Source organism: Mustela lutreola, chromosome 10 (assembly GCF_030435805.1).
Source record: "Mustela lutreola isolate mMusLut2 chromosome 10, mMusLut2.pri, whole genome shotgun sequence".
In the NCBI taxonomy this organism is placed as follows: Eukaryota; Metazoa; Chordata; class Mammalia; order Carnivora; family Mustelidae; genus Mustela; species Mustela lutreola.
The window spans coordinates 7,269,127-7,289,872 of record NC_081299.1 but is presented as its reverse complement, the minus strand read 5'-3'; the positions used below and the strand labels follow the sequence as shown (position 1 = coordinate 7,289,872).

At 46.4% G+C, this 20,746-nt stretch overlaps 2 protein-coding genes across 4 annotated transcripts in view; one reads left to right on the top strand and one right to left on the bottom strand.

The window, feature by feature from the left end:
- PEX14 (peroxisomal biogenesis factor 14) overlaps positions 1 to 9,954 on the bottom strand; it is a 138,671-nt gene extending 128,717 nt beyond the window's left edge. Inside the window, exon 1 of one of the 2 annotated variants that reach the window (XM_059138581.1) lies at positions 9,861 to 9,954. In XM_059138581.1, coding sequence (XP_058994564.1) covers positions 9,861 to 9,896 — 36 coding nt within the window. In that variant the 5' untranslated portion in view covers positions 9,897 to 9,954. The remainder of the gene's footprint in view (positions 1 to 9,860) is intronic. The other variant, XM_059138579.1, reaches the window with a different exon arrangement.
- A 1,881-nt stretch (positions 9,955 to 11,835) lies between these two features.
- Positions 11,836 to 19,513, top strand: DFFA (DNA fragmentation factor subunit alpha). 2 transcript variants are annotated; one of them, XR_009345244.1, is made up of 6 exons: positions 11,836 to 12,047; positions 14,087 to 14,248; positions 15,524 to 15,666; positions 17,449 to 17,638; positions 17,854 to 18,545; positions 18,702 to 18,841. XR_009345244.1 is itself a non-coding variant. In XM_059136926.1 (6 exons), exons 1-6 carry the CDS (start codon positions 11,924 to 11,926, stop codon positions 18,912 to 18,914), a joined length of 984 nt encoding a protein of 327 aa, XP_058992909.1. In that variant the 5' UTR covers positions 11,837 to 11,923; the 3' UTR covers positions 18,915 to 19,513. The 2 variants fall into 2 exon arrangements, 1 of the variants encoding a protein (XP_058992909.1); XM_059136926.1 differs by having other exon boundaries at positions 11,837 to 12,047; positions 17,854 to 18,005; positions 18,702 to 19,513.
- Positions 19,514 to 20,746: the final 1,233 nt, after the last annotated feature.

Genomic DNA, 20,746 nt, shown 5'->3' with positions numbered 1-20,746 from the left:
TCATGACCTTTAAAGGGTCTGCCCGAAATTCTCTCTCCCTCTCCCTCTGCCCTCCCCCTATTCGCATGCTCTCTCACTCTCAAAATAAATAAAATCATAAAAAATAAATAAATAGGGGTTCATGGGTGGCTCAGTGGGTCAAAGTCTCTGCCTTTGGCTCGGGTGATGATCTCAGGATCCTTTGACTGAGCCCTGCCTTGGGCTCTCTGCTCAGCAGGGGGCCTGCTTCCCCTCCCCACCACTGCCTGCCTCTCTGCCTACTTGTGATCTCTCTCTCTCTGTCAAATAAATAAATAAAATATTTTTTAAAATAATAAAATAAAATAGAAATTAATATGTAATGAAACTTAACAAAAAAATTCTAGGTCCAGGTGGCTTCAGTGGTGAATTCTAGTAAACATTTAAGGAAAAAATACAACCAATCTTATACAAACTTTTTTTTTTTTAAGATTTTATTTATTTATTTATTTGTCAGAGAGAGAGAGAGAGAGAAAGAGAGCAAACGCAGGCAGAGGCAGAGAGAGAAGCAGGCTCCCTGCTGAGCAAGGAGCCCAATGTGGGACCCGATCCCAGGACCCTGGGATCATGACCCGAGCTGAAGGCAGTGAACCAACCAACTGAGCCACCCAGGCATCCTTACACAAACTATTTTAGAAAAAAGAAAGAAAAAAAACAGTAAAATTTCCCAATTCATTCACATTACCTTAATACCAAAACTAGACAAAGATTTCATACACACAAAAGAAAACTACAAATCAATACCTCTCAAACATAAATGACGAAACCCTAACAAAATACTAACAAACCAAATCCAGCAATATATAAAATGGATAACAAATCCTAACCACGTAGGATTTATTCCACAAACAGTAAGTTGGTTTAACATTTGAAAACCAATCAACATGAAGCATCATATTAATAAAGAAAACAATAGGAACAACAGATAGCAAAAGAGCACATGACAACAGTCAAAACACATATTTTTTTCAAAAACACTCAACAAATCAAAAAGTTGAAAAAAATTAAATCTCCTCCATTTGATAAAGGGCACCTTAAAAAAAACTTAGAGCTAATGTCATATTTAAATGTAAAGACTGAATATCCTAAGATAAAAAATAAGGCAAGAATATCTATTCTTGGGGCGCCTGGGTGGCTCAGTTGATTAAAGCCTCTGCCTTCGGCTCAGGTTATGATCTCGGGATCCTGGAATCAAGCCCCGCATGGGGCTCTCTGGTCAGTGGGGAGCCTGCTTCCCCCCTCTCTCCGCCTGCCTCTCTGCCTACTTGTGATCTCTCCCTCTCTCTCTGGCAAATAAATAAATAAATAAATATCTTAAAAAAAAAAAAAAGAATATCTATTCTCAATACTCCTCTTAACACTGTATAAGAAGTCCTAGAGAGCATATAAATTGGAAAGCAGTAAGTAAAGCTATCTTCATTTGCAGATGAGAGGATCATCTACAGAGAAATCACATAATCTACCAAAAAAGCTATTAGAATTTTAAGTGAGTGTAACAAGGTTACAGATACGAGACCAATATACAAACTCAATTTTATTTATTTTATTATTTTTTAAATCATGATGAGCGCACTCTTTAATCCCCATCACCTACTTCACCCATCCCCCCACCCATCTCCCCTATGGTAACCATCAGGCTGTTCTCTACAGTTAAGAGTCTGTTTCTCGGTTTGTCTCTCTTATTTTTTTCCCTCTGCTCATTTATTTCTTAAATTCCACATATGAGTGAAATTATATGATATTTGTCTTTCTCTGACTTATTTCACTTAGCATTATACTCTCTAGCTCAACCTACGTTGTTGCAAATGGCAAGATTTCATTCTTTTTTTATAGTTGAATTAATATTCCATTATATTGGGGCACCTGGGTGGCTCAGTCAGTTAAGTGTCTGCCTTCAACACTTTGATCAGGTCACGGTCCCAGGGTCCTGGGATGGAGCCCCACATCCGGCTCCCTGCTCAGCGGGGAGTCTGCTTGTCCCTCTGCCCCTAGTGCTTGCTCTATCACTCTCAAGTAAATAAATAAAATCTTAAAAAAAAATTCCATTATATATATTCATATATGTACATATAAATAAATATATATCACACTTTCTTTATTCATGTATCTATCAATGGACATTTGGGCTGTTTCCATAGTATGACTATTGTAAATAATGATACAATTTTATTTTATTTCGATATACTAGCATTCAACAATTAAAAATGAAATTTTAACATGACAACCATAAACAGCACGCCAAAATATGAAATATTAGAAGAGAAATTTAATAAAATGTGTACATGACCCACAAACTTAAAGCTACAAAACACTACTGAGAAAAATAAAAGACAACCTAAATGAGACATGTATCATGTTAATGAATTAAAAGATCAATATCGACAGGGTGACTGGGTGGCTCAGTGGGTTAAAGCCTCTGCCTTCGGCTCAGGTCATGATCCCAGGGTCCTGGGATCAAGCCCCACATTGGGCTCTCTGCTCAGTGGGGAGCCTGCTTCCTCCTCTCTCTTTGCCTGCTTCTCTACTTGTGATCTGTCTGTCAAATAAATAAATAAAATCTTTAAAAAAAAAAAAAAGATCAATATTGCCAAGATGTCAATTCTCCCCCCAAACTGATCTATAGATTCTACACAATCCCAACAAAAATTCCAACACGCTTTTCTGAAAGAATTGATAAAATGGGGCACCTGGGTGGCACAGTGGGTTAAAGCCTCTGCCTTCGGCTCGGGTCATGATCCCAGAGTCCTGGGATCGAGCCCCGAGTCAGGCTTTCTGCTCCGCTGGAAGTCTGCTTCCTCCTTTCTCACTGCCTGCCTCTCTGCCTACTTGTGATCTCTATCAAATAAATAAATATAATCTTAAAAAAAAATTGATAAAGTGATTCTAAATTTGTATGAAGGGTTGCCTGGGTGGCTCAGTCAGTTAAGCGTCTGTCTTCATCTCAGGTCATGATCTTGGGGTCCTGGGACCGAACCCTGTGTCGGGCACCCTGCTCAGCAGAGGTTTGCTTCTCCCTCTTCTTCTGCCCCTCCCCCTGCTCATGCTTTCTTTCTTTCTCTCAAATGAATAAATAAAATCTTAAAAAATAATAAGAAATGAAATGAAATGAAATGAAAATTTGTATGGAAATGCCATGGACCAAAGCTAACACAATTCTGAAAAATCAGTCAAAAGACATTACATTACCTGATTTTAAGATCTACTATAAATCTACAGCAATCAAGACAGCATTTCATTTGCATTAGGAGAGACATAGAAATAAACAAAACAGAGCTCAGAAACTGACTTATGTATATACAATTTTGAAATTTTTAAAAAAGATTTATTTATTTATTTATTTATTTATTTGAGAGAGAGAGAGAGAGAGCACGAGTGGGGTGAGGGGCAAAGGGAGAGGCGGACTCTCTGCTGAGCAGGAAGCCCGATGTAGGGCTCAATCCTAGGACTAGATCCAGGATCACAACATGAGCTGAAGGCAGACACCTAACCGACTGAGCCACCCAGGTGCCCCCAATTTTTTAATTTTTGACAAAGGTGGCAAGATAATTCAATGGAGGAAGGCTAACCTGTTCAAGAAATAATACTGGAATAAGTTATATCCATATGGGGGGGTGAACCCCAGTCTCTACCAATACGCACATGAAAAGATCCTAATGTTATTAGTCATCACAAAAAAACCACAAGGAAATACCACTGAATACATACTCAGTAGAATGGCTAAAATTAAAAAGACACAATACCAAGTGTGGGTATGGATGTAGGACAGTAGAATGTTTGTATACTACTGGTGAGAATAAAAAGTACAACTGTGTAAAAACACTTGGGCAGTTTATTATAAGACTAAACATATACTTACCATATGACCCAGCAATTCCACTCCTAAGTTTTTACCAAAAAAGATGAAAATATATCTCCTCAGAATACATGAGTATTCAGAGCAGCCCCACTAGAACCAATCATGTGGGGGAACAGACTCAAAGGTAATTCCCAGGACCCCCACTTCCTAGTATTCTGCCCCTGTGTGGTCCCACTGAGAGCGGGCAGGACCTGTGACTTGCTTTTGGCCAACAGGACATGGCAAACATGACAGGATGAACATAATTACATGTATGTGGTTACACTATGTAAGACTATAATGTCCATTTTGCTAAGAGACTCTCTTCCTCACTGGCTTTGAAGAAGCCAAGAGACCATGTTAGGAAGACCCCTGTGGCAAAAAACATGTTGGTAGCCTCTGGCTCACTGCCAATAACTGAGGTCCTCAGTCCACAGGCCATAGGGAACTAAATGCTGCCAACAGCCACACAAGCTAGGAAGCAGATCCTTCCCCAGCCAAGACCCAGATGAGATAACAGCCCCAGCAGACACCTTGATTTCTTGTCTAGTCAGACTCAGCTAAACTGTGTCAAAAAATGAAACAAAAAAATGTGTGCTCTTTTTGGTAATTTATATAAATTTGCTGTAATGCTGTTATGCGGAAATAGATAATTAACAGAATCCAAATGTCCATAAACTGGCTAACAGATCAACAAATTGTGGTACGTCTATATAAGAGAATATTACATACTAATAAAAAAATAATGAATTACTGGGATGCCTGGGTGGCTCACTTGGTTGAGCACTGCCTTCAGCTCAGGTCATGATCCCAGCATCCTGGGATCGAGTCACACATCGGGCTCCTTGTTCGGCAGGGAGCCTGCTTCTCCCTCTGCCTCTGCCTGCCATTCTGTCTGCCTGTGCTCACTCTCTCTCCCTCTCTCTGACAAATAAATAAAATCTTTAAAAAAAATAATAATAATAATAATGAATTACTGATACAACAATGTAGGCTTCACAGACATTACTCTGAGCAAAAGAAGTGAGACACAAAAGAACACATACACTATGAATTCATTCATATGTAATTCTAGGAAAGACAAATATAATCAATATGACAGAAGTAGTTCAGATTTCCTGAGGCCAAAGGCTAGGATTTACTGGGACAAAGCATAAGGGGACACTTAGGAAAATTGGAATTATTTTGCTCTTGACCGTGGTGGTGGTTACACAGGTATATACATTTGTCAAAACTCACTAAACTGACCACAACACACCTCTTAGAATTCCATAGTAAAGTTTTTGGCCATAAGGACTTTGTCACTCAATAAGCTATTAAATTAATGTATGAATTTTAAGTCATGATGGGGGCAACTTTTAGGAGGTTGGACAGGAGGGACACCAGAGGGGCTTCTGAAGTCCTGGTAATGTTTGATTTCTTACTGTAAGTACTGGTTACACAAGTATTTTCACCATTAGAATTCACTAGGCTGGACTCATAATTTGTACACTTTCTCAGTCTATGTTAAACTTCAGTTAAAAAATGAAAAGAAAAAGAAAAAATTTAAAGACTAGGGGATCATTCTAGATTAAAGCATATGAAAGAGAAAAATCAATGCAATCCCTATTTCTTGATTGCATTTGGATTTTTCTTAATTGGGACAATCTGAATGTGCACTGTATTAGTAAATAAGATTTTATCAATATTAAGTTTCTTTTCTTTTTTAAGATTTTATTTATTTATTTGACAGAGATCACAAGTAGGCAGAGAGACAGGCAGAAAGAGAAGAGGAAGCAGGCTCCCCGCTGAGCAGAGAGCCTGATGCGGGCTCGATCCCAGGACCCTGGGATCACGACCTGAGCCGAAGGCAGAGGCTTTAACCCACTGAGCCACCCAGGCACCCCTCAATACTAAATTTCTTGTGTGATCATGGTATCACGGTTATATAAGAGAATAACCTCACTCTTATGACAAGATGAGGTATTCTTGGATGGAATACCATGATGTCCATAACTCACCCTCAAATCTTTAAAAAAATATATGTAAAGAGACAGAAATAAAGCAAATTCAGCAAAATGTAAACAGTGTATCTTGAAGTTTTCATAGGAGTTTTACAAGAGTTCTCTGTATAATTTTTTCAACATTTCTAGAGGTTGGAAATTTTTCAAAATAGAAAAAAGGTGAGGGGCGCCTGGGTGGCTCAGTGGATTAAGCCGCTGCCTTCAGCTCAGGTCATGATCTCAGGGTCCTGGGATCGAGTCCCGCATCCGGCTCTCTGCTCAGCAGGGAGCCTGCTTCCTCCTCTCTCTCTCTGCCTGCCTCTCTGCCTACTTGTAATCTCTCTCTGTCAAATAAATAAATAAAATCTTTAAAAAAAAAAAAAAGAAAAAAGGTGAGGGGGAAAGTATGTCGTTTGAACTCCTGTGATTCAAGAGTTCAGCAGATTTCTAAAACTACCCATAGATTCTCAGAGAAGGGAACCAACGCAGACTGAACACCGACTGAAGCAGATGCTCTTTACGTCCACGATTTCAGTTGACCCTCAGAACAACCCTGCAGGGTAATCGCTATTTTACAAAGGGGAAAACAGGGTCAGAGAGGTGGAGTGGCAGGTCTGATACGCATGAGTGCGAGTTCAAAGTCTGTCAGGATACAAGGTCATGCTCTTCTACTCCCTACTGTCCTCACTGTGTTCTTCTCCCTTCCCTGCTTCTGGGTTTTCTCAGTCCCGAATATACTACATCCAGGGAATCTCGACAGATTTGAAATCTATGCTCTGTAATAGACTCAATAGTCAGTAACCCACTAAACAATCAAACTGAACCATGCTTCTGCTCTTCATTGAAGACAACTGGCGGGGAAGTACAGAAACAGGGATAACAGCTCCTGTTCCTATGGGCCACACCACATACAGACTAGAAGGGCCTCTTGTAAGATCAACCATGCACACCAGAGTAACATGAAGAAAACAACAAGGGTAGGAAGCAATAAATCTGACTTCCAACTCCAACACACCATCCTGAAGAAAGACTAAAAAGACTACCATTATGAAAAAAAGCAAGTATGTTACTGATTTCTAAAAGTCACAAAGGACAACTGGAATAAACACCAACATTCAGGATATTCCTTTAAATTGGAAGGAAATTACTCCAAAACAAATAAAAGAAGAACTTCAGTGGGCTGGCAGGCAATATGTGAAAAATCATGCCCCCCAAAAAACATTATAAGACTTGAAAAAAGATTTCTCATTTGCAAGTGAAAATCCAGAGTTTAATGAATGCAATAATAACAGATAACACACTATGTCAAGCACTGTTCTAAAATTAAGTTAATTTAGAAGCGCCTAGGTGGCTCAATTGGTTAAGTATATAACTCTTGATTTCGGCTCAGGTCATGATCTCAGGGTTGTGGGATCAAGTCCCCATCGGGCTCCACACTCAGTGGGAAGTCTACTTGAGGCTCTGTCTCCCTCTCCCTCTGCCCCTCACCTGCTGATGCACACGTGTGCATTCTCTCTTTCAAATAAATAAATCTTTAAAATAGGGGCTCCTGGGTGGCTCAGAGGGTTAAAGCCTCTGCCTTCAGCTCAGGTCATGATCCTGGGGTCCTGGGATCGAGCCCCGCGTCAGGCTCTCTGCTCAGGGGGGAGCCTGCTTCCCTTCCTCTCTGCCTATCTCTCTGCCTACCTGTGATCTCTGTCTGTCAAATAAATAAATAAAATCTTATAAATAAATAAATATTTTAATTAATTAATTAATTGGTTGCTTAAGTGATTTTCTTTATTCTCAGAGAAATCCTTTGAGATAGGCACTGGTGTTATTCCTATTGTGCAGATGTTGAACTAAAGCCAAAGAAGTACCTTGCCCAAGATCACACAGCTGTTAAGTAGTGGGGCTAGGATTCTAAGCCAATAGGGATGGCTTTGGAGCCCACACCACTGCTCTACACTGTCTCTCAAAGGAAGAAAGGGTTGGGTATCACCCTGTAGCTTTCAAAATGAGTGACTGAGGCCACAAAGCCCACCCCTAGACCTTCTATGAAACAAATACTGACTCAGCCCCAAAGGCAAAATGTGTTCTTTCTTACAGACCAGGTTTGCAGGGAATCATCCAAATAGTCCCTTCAATTCCATTCCGCTTTGACTGGAGGAATGGGAAGCCAAGCAGATCAGGACTTGAAAATAAAATGACAAGCAACTGCTGAAAAGAGTTCGTTCATTTCATAAGTGTGCACTTGCAGCTTATTGTTAGACAGTGACAGAATTTGGCATGAGGACCTCAAATTCTCCCGAGACTGCCAGCGTATTCTGATGCAATCCCATCTCTACCAGCTTTGGAAAGGAGGGCAAAGGAGCAGCAGAGCTGAAAACCAAACAAGTGCTGGCCAAACCCTCTGAAAGGACCTTAGATCCCTTCTACACATACAGAGAGGACAATTTCCAGAACCAAAGGAATCCTCGGGCACTACAATGGTTCCAAGTGGCAAGCGTTTTAGTAGCCTTCACAGCACTGGCAAATTAAAAGTCCTAGAAGAATCAGGACTGAAGACCCCTTTAATCTCAGCCTGTGAACATTCCTAACATAGAACAGTTCAGAAAGGCCTAGATTCTGAGAAGCCTCAGCATTTGAGCAAGCTAAGAGGTAGAAGGCAAGAAAGAAGGCCCCCTCCTCTGAGACACTCCTACACTCCAGAATTTCTGACAGTGAGAAGGCCAGAATCAGTCTCAGTTATTTCCCATAATTTACAATCCAGACATCTTTCTGAACCAGGCACTCTGCTAACAGAAGCTGGTCTGGGGAACACACAGCTCCTCTTAAGTGCTATTCCTGTAATAGACTTATCATGAAGAATATAACAGTAAGAAACTTTAAGCAGTGTTCTTCTCCCAAGGAAGGAAAATACCAGTAACCTATGAAAAGTCTACAGGGGTTTCAAGGAGGTGGGAGGTGAATGATGAAGTCCAGACTGGAACCATTTTCTTCTTCCTCTGTCTAATCCTAACTAAATGTAAGCATGTGTGGTAACTAGTGGAGTCACACATCTGGGTTTAAATCCAGACCCAATCAGACACATGATTTAGGGCATGTTACAGACCTTAAGCATCCACTTCTGTGAAATGGCAGTTAACAGCCTGATTTTCATAAAGGTCATAATGAGCACTAAACAACCATAAACGTTAATTTGTCCCCAGCATGACAGCACACCCTCAGTAAATGCTAGGTACCGCTTACCCCATCCATGTCTACTCCAGCCCACTCCACCTCTGAATTTCAAATCCTTTCCTAGGCCTTATCATCCACTGCTTCCCGACAGCAGACGTACAGGCAAGAGCACCGGCCTTCAAGGTCCCCTAAATGGAATGGGAGTTAGCTGAATCGGTGTCTGAAAAGCTAGAACGGAGTCCTTTGGCGGAGAAAACCAAACTCTGGGAAGCAAGGACGGATCCTCAACCAAAAGCCTGGTGGCGTCTGTTGTTTACAAGTGAGTCCCTTTCCTACCAACGCACTGCGAGGGTCCAAGTACATTTCCGACCCTCCAATTTGGCAGGGAACGCGCAAAGGTGACAGAGAGGCTGGCACTGGGGCCACTTCAGCGAGGCTGAGGCTGTGGGAAAGTGGGAACCCTGCCGGAGTCTGGGCCCTCCTGGGAGCGGACAACCGAGAACGATCGAGCCTCTCACCCCTATCTTCTCAAGCAGGGGCCCTTACGGCTCAGGGCTGGAGGCTTCTCCAGCGTCCTGCCACCGTCCCGGCCAAGCGCAAGTGGGGCCTGAGGGGCCCTCAGGCTGGAAGTGCGGGCCCGCGGTGCCCCCGAGCCCGGGCTCGGGAATGTGGTCTAAGAGGGGTCACCGGAGGAGGGGCCGGACGGCTAGGACCTGAGGAGGGGCGGGGCCCAGGAGGGGGCAAGAGGTCGGGGCCACTCGCTGCGGAGGCTCTGGGCCCCCGCTCGGCTGCCAGCCGCACGCCGAGCGCCCCCTCCAGCCAGGGTCCCCGCCACTACGGCAGGGCAGTCCCACTCCCCTTACCTGGCTCGGCTGCTCTGCCTGCTCCGAGGACGCCATCTTTCTGAGGCCTAACTAATCTATCGCCGCTGGGCGAGGCTTCTCCCAAGCGCCCTCGCTCTCGCACACACGCCCAGACCGAAGTAGCCGGAACTGAGCTGGTCGATGGCAGGCACGTAGGGAGGAGAGTGAACTCCCACGTCTGGGTCACCTCACGCTATTGCTACTAGGTCTCCGCTGGCCAGGGAGATCCTAAGTCCGTCCTTTTTGCATTTTTATATGTGTATTATTCTCATTGAATTAAATCTCTGCCCATCCCCACGATGCCTTGGGTACAGGCAGGGACTCACAAAGTCTTTAATAAATGAATGAATGGGAAGAAACTTGGAAATTAATTAATTTAGGCTCAGTTCAGTACCATTTGTTGAATGCCTACTATTTGCCAGGCACTTTGGTAACCGCTAGAAATAAAAAGATCCAAGACTCAGCTCCTGCACACACAACTACAGCATCTTGGAGATAGGAGTCTGATAAAGGTTTGCAGATCCATTAGGAGAACGCTGAATGGAGCTTTTTTGGAGAGGAGAGGCTTCCACATTCTTACTTTATAGTAGTTAGATTTTAAGCTAACTATAAAATTACACGAAAAGATTGCATGTATTAGAACTCAGTTCGGGACGCCTGGGTGGCTCAGTTGGTTAAGCAGCTGCCTTCGGCTCAGGTCATGATCCCAGCGTCCTGGGATCGAGTCCCACATCGGGTTCCTTGCTCCGCAGGGAGCCTGCTTCTCCCTCTGACTCTGCCTGCCACTCTGCCTGTGCTCACTCTTGCTCTCTCTCTCTCTCTGACAAATAAATAAATAAAATCTTAAAAAAAAGAACTCAGTTCGTATTGCAGTTGTGTTTTGTGATTGATTATGGAGTGTTCAAAACGGTTGCCTCAAGTAACAATTCCCCCTACCAAAAGCTGTTTTAAATGCCTACTCTTTCTTTAGGAGATATCTTATTTTCTTATAAACAAAATATGAAAGAGTCGATGTATTCATCGAGTTATTCTTGCTTACATAATATCCCCCCACTTTTAAAGGAGGAAACTTTTTTTTTTTTAAGATTTTATTTATTTATTTGTCTGAGAGAGAGAGAGATCAGAAGTAGGCAAGGGGGGAGGAGCAGGCTCCCTGCTGAGCAGAGCCCCCCCCCCAAGGGCTCCATCCCAGGACCCTGAGATCGTGACCTGAGCCAAAGGCAGAGGCTTAACCCACTGAGCCTCCCAGATGCCCCTGATTTTTTTATTATTATTTTAATGTTTAATTTTTCAGAGTGGGTAAGTAGCAGTATTAGAATGAAGATAAATTTATTACCAAGCAGCATCTGGACAATCTCAAACTGTGATGTGGTTCGCATTTTCCCTTTCCCCTCTGCTTTCTTTGAGACCTTAATGTTTAATCTAGTTGTGTAAGCATTTTGTTCCGGGATCCCAACCCAATTTGCACAGCTAAAGCAGGGAATCGAACTGGTGGAAATGTATCTTGTGCTTCTCTGTTAAATTTTCAGCAGGACTGAAAACTACAATCATCAATTTTTAAACTGACTTCCTTCAGATTATCCTGAAAGTTGGGACATCTTACAGAACTTTTCAGTTTGGAGAGGGAAAACAAATTTATACAGTACAATGACAGATTGTTCCATTTAAATATTAACATTTTGCATCTATATATGTAAACAAGAGTGCTCTAAAAACACAAGGGAGTATATATGCGTGTCTTTCATAATGCAAAATAAATCCCTGTTACCTCATTTTGATCCCGGTACTGAAACTCCTAAATATAAAGTACAAAAACACTCCCCTGGGCCGAACTGAGCCACATAACGAAGTAGGCTTCGAACCAAGAGACTACAGCTCCCGGCACGCCCCCGAAGCCATACGTGATTAGCCGCAACTAAAACTACATCTCCCGGCGTGCCTTGGTGGTACGCGTGATTTGCCGCAAAGAGAACTACATCTCCCGGCACGCCGCGGGAGGCAGGAGGGCGCCGCGCCGAACCTCCCTGACTTCCCCGAGTCAGTCAGGTCCCACCCTGAAGAGAATGGAGGTGGTCGGGGAAGCCGAGACTGAGACCCGGGTTCTGAAGCCTTGTCTGCTGCGCCGCAACCACAGCCGAGAGCAGCATGGCGTAGCGGCCTCCTGTCTCGAGGAGCTGAGGAGGAAGGGTGGGCGCGGGACGCGGGCGGAGGCTGTGGGGGCCGGGGTCGAGGCCGGGGCGGGGGCTGTGGCTGCGGGGAGCCGACCCGGGTGAGGATGTCTGGCAGGGGCGAAGCCGGGTCAGCTGGAGCGACTTGGGACGGAAATAACCGACTTGGGCACAGCGATTGACAAGTTTCAAAGCGATTATCTCGTGTGAGACTCCTCATGGTGGGAAGGTAGACGGGAAGCAATATGCAAATTAAGACCGACTGGACTTGGGTGCATTGCCTAAAATCACTCAGATCTCGGACCAGACCCAGCCCGGGGTGTATTCCTGCCTCCCGGGCTCCCTGCGGTGATCCTGGCGCCCCCAGCTGAGCCCCCGGGCGGGGTGGGAGCGCCTTTGCACCGTCAGTTCTGGCAGGCACTTGTGCGGCCAAGAGGGAAATGCTGCAGACCATTCTGGAGTTCCAGGCAAGGAGCAGGTGCTGTGAATGACCCGAGTCCTGAGTCTGGCCCCACACTGACTAGCCACTTGACCTTGTACTTAAGCAGCCCGCGACCCTCAGTTTTCTCATCCGCAAAATGGGTCTAATATTTCCAGCCCTGCTTTACAGGATCCTTGGGACTCTCAAAGCAGATGATGCATTTACATGACTTACAAGTATTATGAGCCGGTAGCAATGGATTGTTTATCCACTGAAGTTCTACTGGTTAAAGGTGTGAGCCGAGCGGTCCCCAGGAATGTAGTCAAAGGGGATGTCAGTGTTCAGTGCATTTTCTCAGAGTCACCAAGACCCGCAAGATACCAGACAGGAATCTTTCAGAGACCCAGGAGCAGCCAAAGCGCTATAGATGCTTTAGTGAGATGGCTTTTGCCATACCAACATGAATATATTTTTCTGGGCATTAGGGTGCTTACATTTTAGTTCCCCTTGAGTGCATTAGCTGGATGCGTTGGGCACAGAAGCTTGTGTTAAGTGTTTGTGTTCTCTGGAGCTCAGCCTTGGCAAGACTTGCGGTTCTATTCGGGTGCTGGACAGCACTGCCCAACCATATATGTCGTCTCGTGGCTACTTTGCTGCTCACTCTCATCCCAGTCGCATTTTAGACTTTGTCATCACCAAATGGGAGGTACAGACCTCCCTGGACAAGCCTCTTGCCCTGTGACAATAAAGATGAGACGCTACTGATACAAACTTCTGCTTCTCTTGTGCCTTCCTGTAGGTTAGAAAGGATGCAGAGATCAATGCTTCAAAGAACACAAAGCATTTCCTTTTTTCTTTTAAGATTTTATTTATTTATTTGACAGAGAGAGAGATCACAAGTAGGCAGAGAGGCAGGCAGAGAGGCAGGCAGAGAGAGAGCGGGAAGCAGGCTCCCCACTGAGCAGAGAGAGCCTGATGCGGAGCTCGATTCCAGGACCCTGAGATCATGACCTGAGCCGAAGGCAGAGGCTTAACCCACTGAGCCACCCAGAGCCCCCTTTTTTTCTATTCTTTTCTTTTTTCTTTCCTTTTCCTTCTTTACTTTCCTTTCTCTCTTTTCTTTCTTTCTTTCTTTTGACTTTTGACACAGGAGAATTTAAGATGACCACCGAGTAAATTAATGAAAGACTGCCCGTTCCCATGGAATCAAATCAGACTTTGCTTTGTTTTTCAAACCAAATCCATCTTTCAAGTAAAGATGTGTGAGGGCCTTCTAATGTGGAGGTAGAGAAGCTACAAGAGTCAGTCTGTGGGGTTTAAATCTTAGCTCTGATACTTACTGTGTGACTCTGGACAAGTTACGGAACCTCCCTGAGCCTTGGGTTTGACATCTGTAAAATGGGAATAACAATCATCCATACTTAGAGGATTTTTAGGAGAATACTGTATACGAGAAGCACTTAGTACCAGGCATGTAGTAAGTGGTATATTTGCCAGTAGTTTTAGTTGTTGTTGTAGTTACGTTAACTACCAGGAATTCTGCTATGCTCTGGGAGCATATATTAGTGAGAGTACAGGGACAGATGTAATTTCCTTAAGGATACTTTGTCAATTGCCAAATTTTTTATTCCTCTTAGCCTGTGACATTCTGGCCATTGATAAGTCCCTGGCTCCAGTCACCCTGGTTCTGGCAGAGGACGGCACCATCGTGGATGATGACGATTACTTCCTGTGTTTACCTTCCAATACCAAGTTTGTAGCGTTGGCCAATAATGAGAAGTGGGCATACAGCAATTCAGGTAAGAAACCCTGGCCACATATGAAGTCATCTATACAATACAGCATCCACCGTGATTCGTTCTACTGCACAGACGCCTAGTTGCCATTTGTCTGGTTCAGCATTTACGCAGCTAACATTTACGGAGCCCCTTCTGCCTGCCACGGCGTGGTGCAGAGTCTTGGAGTAAAGATGAATGAGACGTGGGCCCGGTTCTCAAATAACTGAAAGACCAACAGTAACTAAAATGCGGCATGGCAGGGAGATCCAGGCAGAGTCAAGCTGTCCAGATTCACTCCAGAGTACTATTTCCTAGCCATGTGACCTTGAGCAAGTTCCCTAACTTCTTAGCACCTTACTGAGGTAATAATTGTAGTACCTCTCTCTCCTAGGTGTGGTAGGGCTGATAGAACATAGTATATACCAAACCAGGCTTTCTCGACAATACTATTGACACTTTGTGCTGAAGAATTCTTTGTTGTGGGGACTGTTCTGTCCATTGGATGTGAGCAGCAACCTTGGCCTTTGCCGGCTTGATGCCAGCAGTATCTCTTTACCCCATTTGTGACAACCAAAAATGCCTTCAGACATTGTCAAATGTCTTCTGGGGGGAGGCAAAATCACTCCCAGTGAATCAGAGAACCACTGATAAAAAAAAACTGTAGATCTTGCCTGATCCACAGAAAGCTCTCAGTAAGTGTTACACCATCATCATCACTGGAGATACAAAGGGGACTAATATTGATGAGCAAGGATCAAAGGCTAAGAAATGTCCCCATTGGAGACAGCCACCATGCCGCTAAATTGAGGAAGTCACCCTCCAGCAGTGGCTCTGCCAGTTGCCTTTGTACTCAGCCCCAGGGACAGCAGACAGTGGCTACAGCTGCTCCGGTCAAGGATGAGACTAACCCCAAGCACAGGAGAAAGTGCTGCGGACAATGAACGTTTTTGTGTACAAAAACGAGGTGCACGCAGAAATACAGCCCACCTAAAGGGAAGTGTGGCAGAGTTCTGGGTGTGCGTGATCGTGCATCAGGTTTAAAGTGGCTTCTTTCCGTAAGAAGGATACAGAGCAGTTTCAAACAGGAAAAAATCGAAGGTGGGCAAGAAGGGAAGATCGGGGTCCTAGATGAGGATTGGCTTTCCTCTGAACCCCTGAGGAAAGGCTCTTCTTCACCACTGAAATTATCCTAAATGGTCAGGGAAGCACGTACAGTATCCTCGAGGCCTGTGTGTTGGAGGAGGAGGTGAACATAGCACCTCAGGTCTCTCTGTGACTGGCTTCCCCCCATGTCAGATGGAGGCACAGCGTGGATTTCCCAAGAGTCCTTTGACGTGGATGAAACAGACAGCGGGGCAGGGCTGAAGTGGAAGCATGTGGCCAGGCAGCTGAAGGAGGACCTGTCCAGCATCATCCTCCTGTCCGAGGAAGACCTCCAGGTAAGCCCCCTCCACAGCCCGCAGCCACACTCACCCGGCCTCCGCTGCCCCCAGCCCCTTAGTTTCCATGCATCTTGCCAGAATAATTTCATTATTTCTTAATTTTCAAACGCTACTTTGGTGACAACCAAGACTCTTCATTTTCCAATTCTCGCACCTAGAGTAGAAAATACAGAAGCTCAGGGGTGCCTGGGGGGGTACAGTCAGTTAAGTGTCCGACTCTTGATTTTGGCTCAGGTCACGATCTCACAGTGGTGAAATGGAGCCCCGCGTCAGGCTCTGTGTTCAGCACGAAATCTGCTTGAGATTCTCTCTCCCTCTGCCCCTCCCCTGCTCTCTCACTCTCCATCTCTCTCAAAATAAATAAATAAAATCTTAAAAAAGAAAGAAAAGAAAATTCAGATGTCCAGGCCCCACTAGACCTATTTAGGCTCACGGAGGGGGCGGGGACTTAAGGCCGTAGCGCCAGAGCATGGAGTTGAGAGGAACCGAGTGAAATCTCAGCTCCTTCACTATGACTTTGAGCCCGTAACTTAGCCTCTTTGCCTATATTTCCTGTCCAGTAAAACTGGGATAAAAATAGTATGTGTTAATTCCAAAAAATATTTCTTGAGCCCCTGCCCTGTACCTGGCAGGGTCCTGTCTAGGGGTGCAGTGGTGAACAAGCCAGACCCAGAATTCTGATGGAGGGAAGCATCTTAGAGGGGTAGCAGGTGGGGCAGTGTGCCGAGAGCAGCCGGGCTAGCGGTCTAGATGGGGAGGTCAGGGGAGGCCCCTTCAAGGAGTGGCTTTGGTCATTTTTAAACTTAGAAGCTTATATATTTGAATAAATACTATGAATACAGTCACATGGCTCAAAATCCGAGGGGTATGGAAAGCTATCCTGGTAGCCCAGAAGTGAAAGCATCCGAAACACGCCAGGCACTGATGAACGGCTGAGTCCAATGTGGCCGAGCCGCACAGTGGCGTGTCATTCAGCCCTTAGAGGAATGTCGGATTAACACGCGCTGTGACATGGACAAGCCTTCAAAATACTGTGCTACGTGAGAGAAGCCAGACGTGTAAGATTACAGATTTATAGTTGCATTTCTATGAAGGGGCCGGAATAGCCAAATCCATAGAGATAGAAGGTAGGCGAGTGGACTGCCTGGGGCTGCGGTTGGGGGAACTTGGAGAAGAAACGGAGTAACTGCTAGTAGATACAGTTCTTTTTGGGGTGGTGAAAATGTTCTGAACTGGATCGCGGCGATGACTGCACAGCTCTGTGCAGGTGCTAAACCCACCTAGGTATGCCCGTCCTATGGGTGAATTGTGAGGTGTGTGAATTATATCTCAGTAAAGCTGTTTGCCTGGCCTGGTGGGGGAGGGGGATGGGAGGGGGTGCTGGGGTGGGGAGTGTACGTGAAAAATCTTACTCCTGCCCCAGCCACTACATTTCCCTTCCCAGAGATAACCGATCTCTCAGATTCCCATTCTAGGCCTATTTTATATACTAGTAAATACAAGTATATTTTCTCCTCCCCTATATTACACAAGTGGAAGCATATTTACTCTTTTTTTTTTTTTAAGATTTTATGTATTTATTTGACAGAAATCACAAGTAGATGGAGAGGCAGGCAGAGAGAGAGAGGGAAGCAGGCTCCCTGCTGAGCAGAGAGCCTGATGCGGGACTCGATCCTAGGACCCTGAGATCATGACCCGAGCCGAAGGCAGCGGCTTAACCCACTGAGCCACCCAGGTGCCCCTATTTGTAGGTTTCTTAAAGTCTGTTTTGCTCATTAGGTGCTCATTGATGTTCCGTGTTCAGACCTGGCTCAGGAACTCTGCCAAAGTTGCATCACGGTGCATGGGCTTCAGAACACCCTCCAGCAGGTGCTTGACCAGAGGGAGGAAGCCCGTCAGTCCAAGCAGCTCTTGGAGCTCTACCTCCAGGCTTTGGAGAAGGAGGGCAGCATCTTGTCAAAGCAACAAGGTAGGAACCACTGGCCAGGGGAGTCCCCCTGAGGGCCGAAGGCCTAGAGAGCCTTTCCTGGGGAGAGAACCGGGGTTTATAAGAGAGTCAGACAGGCGAGCAGCCGCAGCTGCTGGTGTCCTGAAATGAAATGACTTGCTTCCGTCCTGCCTGATTGCTGGGTGTGCGGCGGTGCACTCACACCGTGTGCCGTCTCCGTCACGTCTGCTTTGCAGAGTCCAGCGCCAGCTTCAGTGATGACATGGATGCAGTCGATGCGGGCACTAACCGTGAGAGCTCATCCGGAGTCACCCTTACGGGCCAGGTCCTTACCGCGCTGAAGGAGAAGCCGGCCCCAGAGCTGAGTCTGTCTAGCCGGGATTTGGAGGTGGGCGAGAACCAGGGACCCTAAGCTGCACCGAGCCACTCCCCCCGGGGGTGCAGTGTTGCCCTCCAGAGGCGCGTGCGAGGGCGCTTTCCACCTCTGCAGACCCTGACTCACAGCTGCCCGTTTGCAAAGCATCTCATTTAATCTATATCACATGGCTTGAGCAAAACGGGGTGCACTCCCTCAGATCGTCAAACATTATTCTCTGGGGCACGGCGGGCTATGGAGTGAGCAAACGTTGACAGGGAGGAATGGCAGGGCTCAGGTGTCTGGTTCTGTCGGCCCCGGAGGACAGTCCGTGGGCAGTGAGGCACACGCGGGATGTAGTGAAAGGCGCACCTGCGGGGGTCCCCTTGTGCTGGCTCCACAGCCATGGACCCGGAAGCCGGATGCCACTTCTCGCTCTTCATCCTCGACCCTGTCCCAAGCACCTCCCCAGTGTCGCTGGGAGGGAGGAAGCCTATGGACTCGCCCCGGGCTACATTTCCTGTAAGGGGAGGACTTGCCTTTCCAGAGATCCTTTCCTGGCGGTGTTGGAGGGTAAGAAAAGGCCTGTGGCCGCCAAATGCAAACGCTGCCATTTCCGCGCCAGGACAGAGCCCAGGCTGGTGTGGCCTGGTCTTGTTCCCCTAAAGAAGCTCCCGGGAGCCTGCGAGCAGAGGTCATGGTTCTCAGTGGCTCTTGTTCTTGCCGCAGTTGGTCACCAAGGAAGACCCCAGAGCGCTGGCCGCTGCCTTGAGCTGGGACGTAAAGAAGACGGAGACGGTGCAGCAGGCCTGTCGCCAGGAGCTCGGCCGGCGGCTCCAGCAGGTGCAGAGCCTGCGTTCTCTCCGGAGCATGTCCACGAGGAAGAGCTCGCCGCCCGGAGAACCGCCGGAGCCCAAGCGAGCCAAACAAGAGCCCGCGTAGCCGCCGCTGGAGAACCTGCGACCTTGTTTTTATTCGCGAGAAATACCTTCAGCCTGTTTCCCCGAGCTGGTGCCTTACTGGTGGCCGCCCCACCCCCCCACCCCCGCTTCCAGGGTGTTCTCCCGCAGCAGGCCGGGGTGTTCTCCCGCAGCAGGCCGGAGGGCCGGCCTCCTTCCCTTCCCGAGGAGCCCTTCCACCTGTTCAAATGACGAGGCCGTGTCCACAGAACCCCGCCCCTTCTGATGAGAGCTTCTTACGTTTTCTGTTTGAAAGAAACTGTCAAGGACAGTAAAAAGAAATTCCAGACGCACTGTCCTTGTTCTGAAGCCAGAACTGCAGAATTCTAAACACAAATGATAGTCGAGAAGGTGACAGAACGGAGTTGATGTACGGCCACAAACTCGCGTCTCAAGTTAATGAGTTTTTTGGTTTGTGTAAAGACACGTATTAAGTTTGCAGACCACAGGGACATATGGTGAGTGCAATTTGCCATTTCTAATTGTGAAATTATATCTGTTACCACTGTGAGACTGTTTCCAGTCTTCTAATATGTTTCATCAGCAGGGGGGATGAAAGGTCATTAAATCGATCTCCATGTGGTACGACTGTGAGTCTCTCTGGGTGCAAAGCAGAGCCTTCTGGTTTGTGTACTTCCTGTTTCTGTACAAACTTGGTCTTTGGGTTTTGTACTCTGACTTGGAACAGATTTCCATCCAGATGAATGTCCAGCATGACATTCAAATTCACACATGCTATGGGCCGATTCTTCGTTATCCAGAATCATCCTGCACAGGCGGGCAGAACTGGCATCGCCCGCCTCCCTCTGCCCGCTCAATGCCAGTGGCAGTCTGCAGGCCCCGAGACAACTGAAAACATGCCCACACACTTTCAGGATGCCCCTGGAGGGGCACTAATGCCAGTGGGGGATTCTTCTAGTACATTGCGGTCTGCTCTGTGCCAGCACTGACCATCCTGGAGCCTCACAAAACTGAGTGAGCTGCCAGGGTGCGGCTCCCCGTCTCACATCCATGAGCAAAGCTGTGCTCAGTGCAGCGTAGAGACGGGCCCCATGTCAGAAGGCTAATTGGAGGGTCAGGATTCTGGTTCGAATTCCAGTACTCTTCCCGCTTATTTTTTTTTAAAGATTTTATTTATTTATTAGAGAAAGCACACGCACAAACTGGGGAGAAGAGCAGAGGCAGAGGGAGAAGCAGACTCCCTGCCAATCAGGGAGCCCGATGCGGGGCTCGATCCCAGGAACCCAGGATCATGACTGATAATGACTGAGCCACCGGGTTCCCAGTGATCTTCCCACTTTCAGGTGTTTTCTCTTGGGTCCACACACTCTTCCTTCTGCATCCAGATCACTGGTTTTGTTACACCAACCTAAGAAGTGGGAGTCAGCTCGAACTGGAAAAGTCCTCCTGTGCCTACAGCATAACTGCCAAAAGATTTCTGATCGCGGGCACAGTGCTGGTGGTGTAAGCCAAGTAAACAGCCCTGCGAGCACTGTACAGTGAGCCCAGTGGTAAAGGGAGCCTGGATTCCAGGAACAGTGGTACCTCTACTCACCGGTCCTAACATCATCTCCACCTTTGCCCCACTGAGTTAAAAAATACTGTCTTTAGTGATGTGTGTCCGATCCACAGGAGAGCTCTCGTTGGCTGGCCTGGGTGTCGGGGCTGGTATGCTATGCTAGAAACCAATCCACCAAGCCTCTTGGCTGCGTAGAATAATGGGGAAAGTACTGTAGGCTTGGAGAGAACCAAGCCCACTGTTGAAAGGGTTAAATGAAGCAGTGTCTGAGGAGGAGCCCAGTGCCTTGCTCAGGC

Excerpts from the sequence above, each read along its gene's own strand:
- DFFA (XM_059136926.1), top strand. The coding sequence starts at position 11,924 with ATGGAGGTGGTCGGGGAAGCCGAGACTGAGACCCGGGTTCTGAAGCCT. Across the intron at positions 14,249-15,523 it reads GTGGGCATACAGCAATTCAG|ATGGAGGCACAGCGTGGATT; the intron begins GTAAGAAACCCT and ends CCCCCATGTCAG. Across the intron at positions 17,639-17,853 it reads CATCTTGTCAAAGCAACAAG|AGTCCAGCGCCAGCTTCAGT; the intron begins GTAGGAACCACT and ends TCTGCTTTGCAG.